The 14707-nt window shown below is 40.1% G+C and overlaps 1 protein-coding gene and 1 long non-coding RNA gene across 3 annotated transcripts; one reads left to right on the forward strand and one right to left on the reverse strand.

Moving 5' to 3' along the window:
- The first annotated feature begins 657 nt into the window (after positions 1 to 657).
- LOC120554107 (stomatin-like protein 2, mitochondrial) lies at positions 658 to 14165 on the forward strand. 2 transcript variants are annotated; one of them, XM_039792725.1, is made up of 10 exons: positions 658 to 1037; positions 8670 to 8822; positions 9363 to 9462; positions 9602 to 9660; positions 10443 to 10544; positions 10662 to 10796; positions 11771 to 11915; positions 12338 to 12417; positions 12541 to 12669; positions 13545 to 14165. In XM_039792725.1, exons 2-10 carry the CDS (start codon positions 8739 to 8741, stop codon positions 13659 to 13661), a joined length of 951 nt encoding a protein of 316 aa, XP_039648659.1. In that variant the 5' UTR covers positions 658 to 1037; positions 8670 to 8738; the 3' UTR covers positions 13662 to 14165. The 2 variants fall into 2 exon arrangements, with proteins under 2 accessions (XP_039648659.1, XP_039648658.1); XM_039792724.1 differs by lacking the exon at positions 658 to 1037 and adding an exon at positions 7076 to 7478.
- LOC120554110 lies at positions 2599 to 7948 on the reverse strand. The gene is made up of 3 exons (XR_005638316.1): positions 7727 to 7948; positions 5593 to 5726; positions 2599 to 3817 (listed from the first exon to the last, which is right to left on the reverse strand). It is a non-coding gene; the product is annotated as an uncharacterized LOC120554110 (long non-coding RNA).
- Positions 14166 to 14707: the final 542 nt, after the last annotated feature.

Consider the following 14707-nt stretch of genomic DNA (forward strand, 5'->3'; position numbering starts at 1 on the left):
AGTCAGTAGTAGAATAGACCTGTAACTAATTGATTATTATAACATTCTTACTGTAACTGTGATTGTTCATTAAAGTACTGCCTCGAAATGTGATATCCATTGGCATTGTTGTAGTTCCACCCCCACACTTATTACAATTTTAAAAGAACATTTAGAATATTTCATTTAGAAAGCCCTGTACGGTATTATCTTCCTGTAAAAGTAACATTTAGACTGGTATTATTTGCGTAATAATAACAGTACGTACAGTACCCAAGTCTTGGCAATCAGGGGAAACAAAAATAAACACTGTAACTAACTAGTTAGATTGTTTCCCCATAAAGGTCTGTACACTTTTTTCCTGCAATAGTTGTGTCATCTCCAATGCATTTTCTATCTATTAGACATCAGTAGGCCAAATCCCACTCTATCCATCCTCTCTGTGTCTGCTTCCAAACACACACACACACACACACACACACACACACACACACACACACACACACACACACACACACACACACACACACACACACACACACACACACACACACACACACACACACACACACACACACACACACACACACGCTTGTATCAGGTTAGGGCTATCTATTGGCTGAGCTCCCTGTCTCCTGACCTAAACTTCATGTGATTGGTCGACGAAGCCATCAGTCAAGACAGTCAGCAGCCAAGATGGCGGAGGCTACGGGTAAAAGAAAAGATAGTTTTTCATACAAAAAGATGACTCAATAACCGTTCAGTCGTGGATTTATCTTTATGAAATGATTGTGAAAAGTCACAGAAGTTCCACGCCGGATTACTAAACTTCTGGAAGGGCTACGGTTGCACTGAAGTCCTCTGCCCTTTGAAACGGCCAAGCTGTTAGCTGTCAGGCTAAAAACACAGACCAAGGCTAGGTTGAGTCATAGTTATTTATTTATTTTACAAAGACAATGTAATGCTATTCCATGATAGATTAAAACGCTTCTGGATGGCCTACAATGGCATTGAGGACTTCGTTGAAATAGCGCACTCTTCCGCTTCTAAACAAAAAAGTAAGTCTCTGCACTGTATCTGGAGATAAGAAATATGGCATTCATTAATTAATGATTAAGATCGATGATGATGAGAAATGAGAGGTATCTGATGATGACCCTCATGTGGCACTGACGCTCCAGTTACTCCTGTTAGGTCAGTGGTGAAGTGTTTGCATGGGTTTAATTCCTGCTTGAGGTCTTTTCATTGGCAGAACTGTCCCCTTCTGTATGTTAGAGCCAGGTGGTGGTGTAGTGTTGTTTATAATGCTGATTCAGTATAATAAGACTATGGAGTGAATGTGATAGAGCAGAATGTAAACTGCTGTTGTTAGTTCTCATAACTCTCTGAGAACGTTTAGTTGCATGTATTTAAATTGTGTAAGTGCCACAGAATCGTTTGTTAAGGCTGGAATTGACTGGTGCAGATGACATCATTTGTGTGGTTTGGTCATCAAAAAAATAAATCTGAGAAGACATGAAATCCAACGCACACTTTCAAGCACTGTGTGTGTGTTTTAGAAGTGCTGTCGCCCACCATTATTATGCCAGAGTTACAGTTAAGTTGGATAGCTTGTTTGACCTGCTGCCCGGAATAATCCAATAAACTCTCTTCCTCTTGTTTTCTCCCCAGATGAGTTTCTGGATCACAACTGAGAAGTTCCTTCACGTCATTCATGTCTTCTTCATACTGTACTCACAGTATACTCATAGTATTGTATGTCATGATTTTTGTGCGTAAAAAAAGTAACTGTATAGTATGTCGAAAAAAAGTGATTAAAAAGCCATATTATAGTACGTTGAAAATAGTGATAAAAAGCCATAGTATGTTTAAAAAAGTAATACAAAAAGCCATGACATAGTATGTACTCGTAAAAATGCAGTAATAGTAGTAGTATTATGTGTTATGTAAAAAAAAAATCAATATAAAAGTCATACAAAATGTCTGACAGTTAAACCGCATTCCATAAAAGTGGATGTACATTTTTTGGGTGTAAAACCTTTAAATAAATTATCTGTCGGGATGATGACCCATGACCTGCGTTTCTTCAAACCAGAGTTCTATCACACTGAGCTCTCTCCTCCAAAACTAAAAGCCTTTTCCGTAATTTCGTGCTGGGAGGTTGGTCGGGTGGCGCGGAGAGTGTGCAATACATGGAAGTACCCTTCCAAGCGCGTTGTCAGGTTCAAGACCTGCTCGCTGCCAGTGTATGTGCAAACACTTAAGATAGGACACACACAGGAATAGACAAATACAAAGTGTGAACAACAAATAACAGTACCAACAGCTGATAGGTCAGCTTCAGGAATAGCTCACTGAGATAAGCTACTGACTTCAACTCTGAAATATGAACAATAAATACAACTTCCAACCAGGCTGGACTATCAGATCAGATAGCTCAGTGTGATAGAACGCTGGTGGAAGAACACAGTGGTTGTGGGTTCAAGACTCGTGAGGAGCGCACCTTATGATGAGGTTCATCACCCAGGAATAGGAGGTCCTTCACTCAGGAGACTGGGGTTTCTGTCCCATGTGTCATGGACAGTACTTTCCAAAACCCAATTGTCCTTGGCTCCTTAAGGATGCCAAGGACAGTTGGGATTAGGAAAGTACTTAACCATGACACGTGGGACACGAACCCTGGTCTCCTGGGTGAAAGGCTGGAGATGTACTTATGACACTTAGAGAAAAAAATTCATTGTTGCAGTCGGCAAAAGGTAAGGTGCGTTGCAACCCCTTCGGGGTTGCAACGCACCGTTATGACACTTGGGAAACCCCCATGCCGCCCCGAAGGGGCGGCATGGGGGTTTCCCCCCTCTGGGGTGGCTTGGGGTTGCTGGTGGGCACTGCTCCCTTGGGCACCACACCCTTAAGGTAGGCACCACCTTCGGGGTGGTGCCTACCTTACCTTGCGCAGATCCTACCGGGGCACACTGGATGTGAACCCGGGTCTCCTGGGTGAAGGGCTGATGCCTATTCCGCTCTGCCGCCACCTCAGCCGCCACCTCCAGCGAATACAGTACGCAGTTAAGACGAATTTTTGGGTTTAGGAAAGAAAGAAATGTTCTGTGAAATGCAGGATACAAACACCAGTCCATCAGGGTGATTGAACCCAAGACCTGCGTGTCCTCTAACCAGCGTTCTATCACACTGAGCTATCTGATCTGAGACTCTGTGCTGGTTGGAAGTTGTATTTATTGTTCACATTTCAGAGGAGAGAAGTTAAAAAACTGTTGAGACAAATGGTGTGGGATTTGATCCTTCAACCTCAGATGGTTGAGTCAGTAGCTTATCTCAGTGAGCTATTCTTGAAACTGACATTTCAAGTTTCCATTCTAATATTTGTTGTTCAAACTCTGTCCTTGTAGACTAATTGATTTCATGTGACAAATAAAATGTATTGAGTAATTGGTTGATTGATCTGCTAATTGAGCTGTTAATTGGTTGATTAATGTATTATTTGTTGATTACTTAATTGATTAATTAGGAATAGCTCACTGAGATAAGTTACTGACTCAACAATCTGAGATTGAAGGATTCAATCCCACTTTTGTCTCGACAGTTTTTAATTTCTCTCCCCTGTAGTTTGAACAATAAATACATCTTCCAACTAGAGCCTTTCCAAGCGCTGCATAGAGCTCAGCAAGCTAAGGTGAAGGTTCAACTCTCATGAAGACTGGAGGATGAGTGTTCCATCCCTCGGTGGTGCTGTCATTTTCAAAATCTGAATTGAAATTAGAATTGAATTGATAAATTGAAAAGGAACTTCTCCGTTGTGGTCCGGAAACTCTGCACGCATCTGGGGAGAAAACAAGAGAAAGCGAGAGTTTATTGGATTATTCTGCTTCAATACATTTGTGTCCATTTCTTTTCCTTAAGGAGGAATAAAAGACACTGAGACACAAGGTAAAGCTACTAGCGCTGAGAACTGTAGCTCACATGCAGAGGACAGGCAGTGTTTTGTTAACATCATTTAGTATCTGAGCTGCACCCTAAGGTCAACTGCACGCAGCTGCATTGCAATCTAGCTGACACAAAGACTGTAACAAATTAAATGTGTGATACATATTAATATGTATCACCGGTGTGGTCCGATACGCCGTACCGCTAAAGATTCAGTGCCGAAATACGACTGCACACCGCTAGAGGGCGATGTTGGTCATGTTGTCCTGATATCTAAACCAAGAGTAAATAAAATGTTATTTAAAAAGTTAAAATAACTCCCATTTTTGAGCGGGGAAATATTTGTCATGAGTTTACATGAGAAACAGATTGGACATACATTAGCTAAATTACATACATACACATATTTATAGGACATACATTATTTAGATTATACACACATTAATAGGACATTGCATTACATACACACACACACACGCACATTTATCATGGATCAAGACATATACAAAGGTATTCTCCCATACTTATTAAGTGGTGTGTATCCAGAGGGATACTCCAGGAACGAAAAACCTAATTTTTGTCGGAAAGCCAACACTTTTGATGTGCAAGGTAAGAAGACATCGCACACATTTATTAATTTATAGATAGATCAGTTTACAGGGTTCATATATTTTGAAAAAAACTGGAAAAGTGCTAATTCCATGCCTGGAAAGGTTTTGGAAAACACTGATTTTTATTCTTATTGTATAATGTCGACTGACATTTTCAGGAATACATAGTCATGGAAATTTGCCAAAAAGTCATGGAAAAGTATTGGTTAAAATGCGAATAAACCCTGAGTTTCCATTTTAATGTGTGATCTGCTCGTATGCAATAACAGATCATGTTAGTAATTAATTAACAGACGCCTGCCGAAATACGACTGCACCCTACAGGCACAGTCACCGTATTGTAATGTTAGTTATAGTGCACCAATATCACATAGCTAGATTATTGTGATTTTACGCTACAGTTTCATATTTTGTAAAGGCAACTTTAGGTGTTTATATAGAATAGCCACATTCAAATAAGTCAGTTATCTCTTTATTATAGACCTATTACTTATTTCCAAACTAATACAGCCTACTATTTTTTCCAAAGACGGAAAAGTCTTCTAAAAGAAGAAAAAAAACACCATGGAGGTGGTTTGTGGACCTGCAGAGGCTGCCACAATTTTTAAACATTTTCACGACAGCAGCACAGGGGCGCACTGTGGCCAAAAAAAAACAACCAGGGATGCCATCAGCAAACGGTTCTACTGGCCTGGAATGTCAGATGACATTGACACATGGGTAAATGTTTAAGATGGCCTCTACAGCTATAGTCACACTGTATGCCCTCACATTTAAATACATCTAGGTCTACTGTAATTCATAAATGTTTTAAATCTTAATAATAAATAATAATAATAATGAAAGACTTAAATAACAAAAATACTTGACTGCTTTAACAAGCTATTATGTGTGTATGTATATATGTATGTATATATGTATATATATATATATATATATATATATATACACACACATACATACATACAGTATATATATAATTTTTTAGAAGAATAAAAAAAAACATAATGTTAGTCTGCCTGACACATGTTGCCGTGACAACATGAGCTAGAAACTCAACTTTTGGAGTATGCTGATTGGATACTAGGCTGATTGGATACTAGCCTCCTCCAGAGCCTTCCACAGGTCTTCATCAGTGTGATGGGTGAAAGGGTCCAAGTTCTTCCTCATGGAGCCTGTAAACAGCACTGGGTCCTGGAAAACAAGGGGGGGTGGGGGGGTGGGGGGGGGGGGGCAGCTTCCCAGGTTAGTCATTGAATCAGTTGACTTTAATCTAGTTGAGTCTCCAACTATTTTAACCTATGGTGTTAGTAAACCGTTTTGGGCTACGTTTTTTTGCAAACTAGGGTGAAGAGACCTGTTTTTAAACAGCCATGACACCATCAGGGTCAGTAGCACTAGAGCGCCAGTGTCGGAGAAGAAGAAGCCACTTGTTATTTGAAGCGGTAGCTTCATCAGACAAAGTCTAAATACCTGCTTCTCCTTATGTAATGTACCTTCCTGTCCCATTCAAGACACTGGTACTTGACAGGTCTTATGTATTTTACTAAACTAGAGAGAGAGAGTGGTAAAATAATGTGATTTTTACACAGCAGTTCTTAAGGTATGAGTCTGTAAAATAATAATAAACTGTGAAGGGTGGATTTGCTGAACAAGTACACACTCTCTTGATAAATATGTCTCAGCAAGCCTACTGTATTGGCCCAGAATAGCACGGCATGCATGCTCAGGCTGTAGCCACATGGGGGCGATGCTGCCTCTTGGTACAGCAGAGAAGCTGCCATCAGATTATATAACCAACCCATACCAATTCATTCCCATCAAACTCTCAACAATTGTGCATTGATGGAAACTTCAACTTGTATTTTACAGACACAATAGTTTGTGGTGTTGCACTAGACTCGCCAGCTCAAAAGTCTTCTGTACATGGTCCTTTGTAAAACTGATCATGAGTTAAAGCTTCACATTTAAATACTTTGCCACACTACTAATGTAGAAATTAACAAATTTGGATATAGCACAGTGGTAATACTGCATGGGTTTACTGCCCAATGGCAAGATGTACAAAGAAGATCATGTGCATCTTATCAAAGCTTTATAAATAATGCATGCTAATTGTGATACAGTGTGTGATAAATGTATACACAGTATGTCAGTGTGTTTTATATTAAGCATAAGGTCAAATAAAAAAATTATTGATTGTATTTAAAAAACAAAAACAACAACACACAATGATTTATTTCCTGTGGCATTAATACTGCTGCCAAATGAAAAAGTTAAATCCTGCAATGTATACTCTCTGTCATGCTGCAATTCTGTTTAGCATTTAAATGAAATATGATGCCATACACAAAGTCAAATAAAAACAAATGCACTAAAACACACTTATTACAAACACTCACTATAGCACTATACTTTTGTGCATAATTAATTCATAGACTTAAGGCAGGCTTTCTCACGTGTATATACAAAGCAAGCCTGTAAATCATAATGGATGAGAAAATGGTTATTAAATGGCATTTGAAATGGCAAAATATGAAGATCTACGTATAACTCTGGCATGTTTACTATGATAGCAGTGCTTGGAACGTTTATTCTCAAGAGTCAGGTTTATTTTGATACAGTCCCTTAAAACATATAAGGTTGTTTCTGGGAGTATATCATAAAAAAAAAATGGTCAGAGGGGAATGGGCCCATAGCCATGTATTTACGTCTATGACTGGGACACTCCGCTGCAGTGCAGCATCCGAAGCTGTAGGGGGCACTGTAACATTTAATGGCTGACGCAGAAAGCAATGGAGACAGCCTATCCAGAAAATGACATGTCTCTGAGCCCTTGGCTTTAACACATGCACCTTCACATTTCTGTGACGTTCTATAAAATTTAACTACATTTATCCAAACATGTTACGGACATTGTGTCGGGCCGGCGGTGCCGTTTTTAAGGTAAGGACACCGTGTATCATGCACCAACAGTCTTTCTGTGGTTATAGTTGACAAACAGGTTGGCTACCTAGCTAGCTGCTTGCTAACTTAATACGGTGAAGTTAACGTTACATTATATTAGCCAGTTATTTCAACTGGCTAATTAGCCAGTTATTTCAACTGGTAGCACCTGACATTTAAGCTTCCTATATGTGCAGTTATATCAGTAAACGCAGAACTTTCTCAATAAAATAAGCAGACAACGTTACCTGGGTGCTGCTCCTGTTAAACTGGTTGCAGTGCGTGCTTTTGGCCCATACGTACCTCGTAATTAGCGTCTTAACAGCTGTGACAGTATTTACAGATATTATGTATGGGTCTATTACAATGCGCACATATGCTAGATATAAATAATGTTGTATCTGAACTTCTTTGTTTTCGTACTGCACTACTAGTACGGATGAAATAACATTGTAGCTCCAGCACGAAGAGGTACGCATTGACGTGATGGCGTCATCAACCAGATGTTTTCCCACAACCTTTCAGTTTCAGCCATTCATACAGTCACTTGTTTCAGTGTTGTCAGATGGGAAATGTTAAACTATCGTTATAGAGGCTTAACATTGTTTTATTTTAAAGAAAATGATCGTACGCGAGTCATAACCACGTGAACAAATGGGCTGTAATTTCACAAAACACGTATTAAATGACTTTATTGACACGCCTAACAAATCTAACATTGTTTTTTAAGCAAACTGATGTGCTGCACGGAATGGGGTATTTGTCCATAAGTCCATCAGTCAGACAATGTTTGTAATAGCCTGCTATTACAAAACTAAAGTACAAGACAGCACGACTGGAAGACTGTTCATATCCTGCATGAAGGCCATTAGTTAATTAAATAAATAACTGGGCTAAGTGGTGCATTTAAAACGACTTGATTTGACCACAGCATAGGCTACCTCAGTGAGAAGGTTCAAGCTCCATCTCATAGTTGCTGTATATCTGCTGTATATCTGCTGTATATCATCGTACATTATGGCACTTTTGGCATTGTTGTCGTCCAGAGGCCAACATGATCATATAAATACAATAACTATGGTACATCTGGCAACACTGTTGCAGTCTTAACAAGCACTTGGACACTGTTGATTGAGTTCTCGGAGATAGTAAAAGTGCGGGTACATCACTGTGTGTCTCCTGTCTCTGCAGAACTCTCAGCAGACTGCGCCCAGGCTGTGGGTGACTCCAGCACAACAACGATGGGCCTCCCGCTTACCCATGAACACCGTAGTCCTGTTTGTGCCCCAGCAGGAGGCCTGGGTGGTCGAGAGGATGGGTCGCTTTCACCGGATCTTAGAGCCAGTAATTATTTTCTTTTCAACTAGCTTGTATACGAGGACGCTACTTTATCTCTCCCTGACCACAACTCATCTATGTATATATTAATGAAAGTATAGGGCTGCACGATATGAGGGAAATCTGCAATCAACAATATTACTTGCGATAAATACAAACTGATATTAAAGTGTACTAAGTTCAGCGCATTTCTGCTGCTTTCAGTATTCTGCTAAATATAACAAATTGCTTGTTGAATTTAAAACAAATGAAAGGAAATCATTTCCAGCATTCTTTTAAGTAACAAATTGAACATTTAATTGAATATGGAGGGCACCACAAAAAAAAACCATTTACATTACATTTTAAAGTGCAGTTTTCTACTGATATTTTCTTTCAACTAACACAAAAAAATCTCTAAATGTCTTTCGTGACATTGCAGCCTTTCAAAATGTGTTTATTGCGCCAGTTGATATCACAATAACAATAAAAAAACACTATATATTGCGCAGCCCTAATAGAGAACTAACACTTATATTTTATTCCACCCTTTCTCCTTTCTTATAGGGACTGAACGTCCTCATTCCCATGCTTGACCAAATTCGTTATGTACAAAGCCTTAAAGAGATCGTTATTGACGTTCCTGAACAGTCAGCTGTTTCCCTAGGTAAGGTTTTTTTATTTTTTTTATCTTCCATTTTTGGAAAGGTGAAGGCAACAAATGACATAAACAACTGTGCATATTAATGGTTGAATTAACCATCTTCATGGCTGAATGAACTGATATGTTCTCTGTCTTTACACAGATAACGTAACTCTGCAAATCGACGGAGTCCTTTTTTTGAGAATCTTAGATCCTTTTAAGGTATGCTGGTAAGAATAGGTGACGATATATTCTAAAGTACAAGCCATCATTCTGTTACTACTAGTGCCTGGTTGGTTATGTAGGGGGATAACATATAGTGATTTATTATTGATAACTAACTCACTGCACTTTTTCCCATCTATCAAACCCTAACCCAGAAAAATACTATGATTAAAAGAAAAAAACATTTATTTAGAGTACTTGCACTTTTTACAGTAGGTAAAGTTATATTCACTGTTTGAAAATTATGATTTAAGCAACGTACACAAATGCATCAAAACTGCTGTCAGACCCTCACACTTTATTTACAATAATACATTATTTTACACTATTATAAATTGATTGTTAAATTGATTGATGTTAAAAATCTGTTATATGAACACTTGTTTGTAGTAATGGACCTTTTTCACAGCAGACATGTTGACTTGTCATAGTAGGAAAAACACCGCTGAAATTGATAACCTTAACATGGCTCCATTCCATCAAGTGTCCCAGTAAGCTATTTCAGGGAGTCAGCATGCACAATACCAGGGCCTCTCCTAAGTGGAATGCAGCCATCAGTAATGGTTTTGAATACACCTGTGCTTTTCCTACTATGACATGTCAACATGTCTGCTGTGAAAAAGGTCTATCAAGAAGCTCTGTGTTTTGCCAGCAGGTGGCGCCATTTGATTGGATTATACCTGTACATAAAATGACACAGAGACTGGTGTGATCTCTCTCTCTCTCTCTCTCTCTCTCTCTCTCTCTCTCTCTCTCTCTCTCTCTCTCTCTCTCCCCAGGCTAGTTATGGTGTAGAGGATCCAGAATATGCTGTGACTCAGCTTGCACAAACCACAATGCGTTCAGAACTGGGCAAACTCACGCTGGATAAAGTATTCAGGGTAAAAAAAACTAACCAAAAAAACAAACATCTGCACTGCTTGGTTTGCAACAAAACATAGCGACAAAATAGTGATACAGGTATGTACCTTTAACCTGCTGCCTCTCTGGTTTTCAAGGAAAGGGAGTCTCTTAATTCCAACATCGTCCACTCCATCAACCAGGCGTCAGACGAGTGGGGAATCCGCTGCCTGCGTTATGAAATCAAAGACATACAGGTTCCACCTCGTGTTAAAGAGTCTATGCAGATGCAGGTAAGACACACCCACACACACATAACCATCCCTATAATTCAGGGGTACTGCATTTAGCAATCCTCTTTTGCAGTACCATCTCGTTTTCAGGTGACCTTAGTAATGTTATATACTGTTGGAATATTATAACCTATAATCATATTAATTACTGTGTTTGTGCTCATTGCTCATAGCGTGCTAAAAAATAAGACGGTTACAATATCCTCTGTACATGGAAGAATGACTCCGTTGCACAGGATGGTTTAGCTTTAAGCTTTAACTATAGTTTATCATAGTTTAGAAATATGATTGCATGTCAGAGGCCCAGACGGAGAGGTGAAACAACAGGAAATGGCTGTTAGGTCGACGCGCGTGTGCGTTCAGGCGCGGTGAAAAGATGACGACGAGGATGTGAAACTAGACCGAAGACGCACATTCAGCTGTGATGAAGATAGCAGCGCACACAGACAGATTCTGCCTGACAACAGGGAAGACAGCATCCGAAGAGGAGAGGATAAGAGGGCAGGGACCGGTACATTCGGGGCTCAGAGCTTGGGAGGCTTCGTGGAACTGAGCTCCGTACTGAGTGTCTGGTTGCTAGGGATACGTAGTCTCTGCTTGAGCCCGCGTGCGTTTGTAATACTTCAGATACTGTTCGGTAAAAGCGATTTGACTTTACTCTGTCGTCTCTGTACGTCAGTCACGGTATTCTGGTTGCATAGGTCATCAGCGAGCACGCGGGGGGTTAGAACTTAGAGAAGTTATTGGAGTCCGATTTCTCTGGCCTTTCCGGGCCTTCCACTTTTCCAGTCATTCCCTTCGATACACGTGTATGTTTAATTCATAATAAATAGTAAGACAATCAGAGACTGCTACTGAACTTGATAGTTCCTCGAGGTTATGAAAATTGGCTCAGGGTGGTTTGAGGACCATTTTGTTTTTGGCTGGAGGAGAAATATTTGGCATCCCTTCCTGTGTGATTGTTTCCTGTGTAGGTGGAGGCTGAGCGCAGGAAGAGAGCCACAGTGCTGGAGTCTGAGGGGACGCGGGAAGCGGGCATCAACATCGCCGAGGGTCACAAGCAAGCCCAAATCCTCGCTTCAGAGGGAGAGAAGGCTGAGCTGATCAACAAAGCAGCCGGTTGGTGCATTTGACTTTTCATTTTCGCCTTTAATCACTGGGACAGCTTAGATGTGAAAGGGGAGAGAGGGGGAGGGGGGGGGGGGTAAGAAATGCTGGACATCGACGCATGCTGGACATTCAACTCGGATTTTCCATTGACTCGGTTACAAGCATGAATCATAAAATCACTTATGTAATTGAAGGTCTTGTTAACTTAGGACTTAGGCCGTCATTACGCTAAATCCACAAAGCATTTAATTATGTGCCTGCAGACTGTGTTACAACACTACACAAGGATCTCCCGACTCAGACTTTAAACAAAGCAATTTGAGTGGAAGTGAATCAAGGGGAATGTGGAAGAAGTAGGTTTAAAGGCCCACAGTATACTGTAAATCCAAAACAAATCGACTTTTGTTGATACTTTGCTGCGTTGTCTCTAGGTGAGGCCCAAGCTGTGTTAGCCAAAGCTGAAGCCAAATCCAAGGCTATTCGTCTGCTGTCAGATGCCCTGGGTGAACAGGTAACAAAGTAGATTTCACGGCTTCATTTGTCATTAAAAGGATTCAGAGATGATCCTGGGGTGATTTTGACGTCATTCCGAGTCTTTCACAGTGACCAGAGTTGTTGGTTGTGTTCCCGACAGAACGGAAATGCTGCAGCCTCGCTGAGCGTTGCCGAACAGTACGTCTCTGCGTTCTCCAACCTCGCCAAAGAGTCCAACACTGTGCTCCTGCCCTCCAACACTGGTGACATCAGTGGAATGGTCACACAGGTATACTGGTTTCTGCCCACTAATAGACTTTGGGATTTACTCGAAATATGAATTTGTCCACAAAATATCTTACGAATCTTGGAAATTATGGTCATTGTAGGCCTGGGATGATACGCTTTTGTCTCGATTCGATTATTTCACGATACACGGGTGCCGATTCGATTTGAATTGCGATTTATTTTTTATAGCAATTCCATAAGTATTGCGATTTTAATAGGTTACTGTGGCTCAGGAAAGGGAAGATTGGGGTCCCCTGCTGGAGCTGCTCCCCCCGCGACCCAATACCGGATGGATGGATGGATGGATAACAAAAAGAAAAGTTGAATAATACACTTCTGGAGACAATATATCATTACATGTCATTTAGCTGACGCTTTAATCCAAAGTGACTTACAATTGCTATATACTGTATGTGTCAGAGGGCGCACGCCTCTGGAGCAACTAGGGGTTAAGGGTCTTGCTCAGCGACACGTCGGTTGATGTATCGCAGTATCACCACCCACGTGAGACATTTCTAAAAAGGAATTGTTTTCTAAAAAGAATGCACATCACACGTCAGCCAGTGTGACATTTATTTCATTTGTAAAGAAGAACAGAACATGTATTTTCTGCGTTTTGCTGGAAACGGATATGATGTAGTCACCGTCAGACTCAGCAGTAGCAAATAAACTAATATTTAGGCAAATCATTGAATCAAAAATGAATCAAAAATATTGATTCTAGGGAAAAGAAAAAAAATCACGATACATCTGATTTTCCTTTTTTTTTTTTTTCTTCAACCCCTATTGTTTGGTATGTTTTCATCATGAAATATCACTTACTAAGCCATCGCTAATATGTTGGTAACACTTTCCATCCTGTTCTTCTACCCTCAGGCCATGACCATTTACGGCACGCTGGCCAAACAGAGGCCAAGAGTTGAGAGAATGAAGACCAAGACAGAGGAACCTGAAAGCGAAGAGCCTCCGGTCCAGTCAACAGCAGCTCAATAGCTGTGGATGCCATGACTGCTCTAAAACTGTAGCCGACACAGAAAAAAAAATAAAAGAGGAAGAGGTTTTTCCACAAATGTGGCACTGCTGTGGACTCCCTCAGTGTCTGGTGCAAAGGGCACTCTTATCTACCGCAGGGCACAGGATGTCATGACGGAGGAACGGCACTGGATAAACCGAGACCAAGCCGAGTGACGACGGCTGGGAAACGAGAAACTGAGCCACAAATTATATTACTTGTGTTGGTGTTTGCCACGTCGCCTTTAAATGGACGTTTGCTGGCTGTGATATTATTTGTTTAAAATATAATTGAATATATTTTCCAAAGCAGTTGTTTTTTTTCCGTTTATTTCCTATATTCCAAACAGCCATTCAGAAATTAAGTAAGTGTTGTTCGGGATATAGTTCAAAACCTGAAATCACTTGGTTAATCGCCTTCAGAGCCTGTAGTTTCTGGATGTTACAGTATCAAATAAATAAAAAATAAAAATGTATTTATTTGGCTGTTGATGTTGGGATAATGACTGACTAAGGGAAATGTGGGCACTTAGAAATATAAAACATAAATAAGTTTATCTGTTTCAGAGAGCAACGATAATAATAATAATAATAGTGTTATTAACATTGCAGCAGTATGGTTTCTCCAGTGTTTGTATTCGTAGAACATCTCAGATCTACGTGGCACCTGGAGCTCCGAGAGAAGTTCTCTATTTCCACTCCAGATGTATAAATTGGTGTTGGTGGGTAGTTCCAATGGATTTTTACTATTTGGAAACAGTTTCTAAGTTCCTAGTTGTCATAAACGCACCTATAATTACTGCAAGTGTATAGTTTCCCTTTCTTGAGACGATTCTACACAAACTTTTCTATAATTGACTTATTCTGAGTAAAATCTGATATGAGCCTTCATAATGTTTTGAAATACAGTATATATTCAAAAAAACAACTAAAATTCATATATTTAAACTGTAAGAGCAGCCACTCAGATTAGTTTGTTTTTCAGCAGGTTCACAAAGTTCATCTGTGGCATAGCATGGCAGCTATTT

The sequence above is a fragment of the Perca fluviatilis genome, chromosome 24, assembly GCF_010015445.1.
Source record: "Perca fluviatilis chromosome 24, GENO_Pfluv_1.0, whole genome shotgun sequence".
NCBI lineage: Eukaryota > Metazoa > Chordata > Actinopteri > Perciformes > Percidae > Perca > Perca fluviatilis.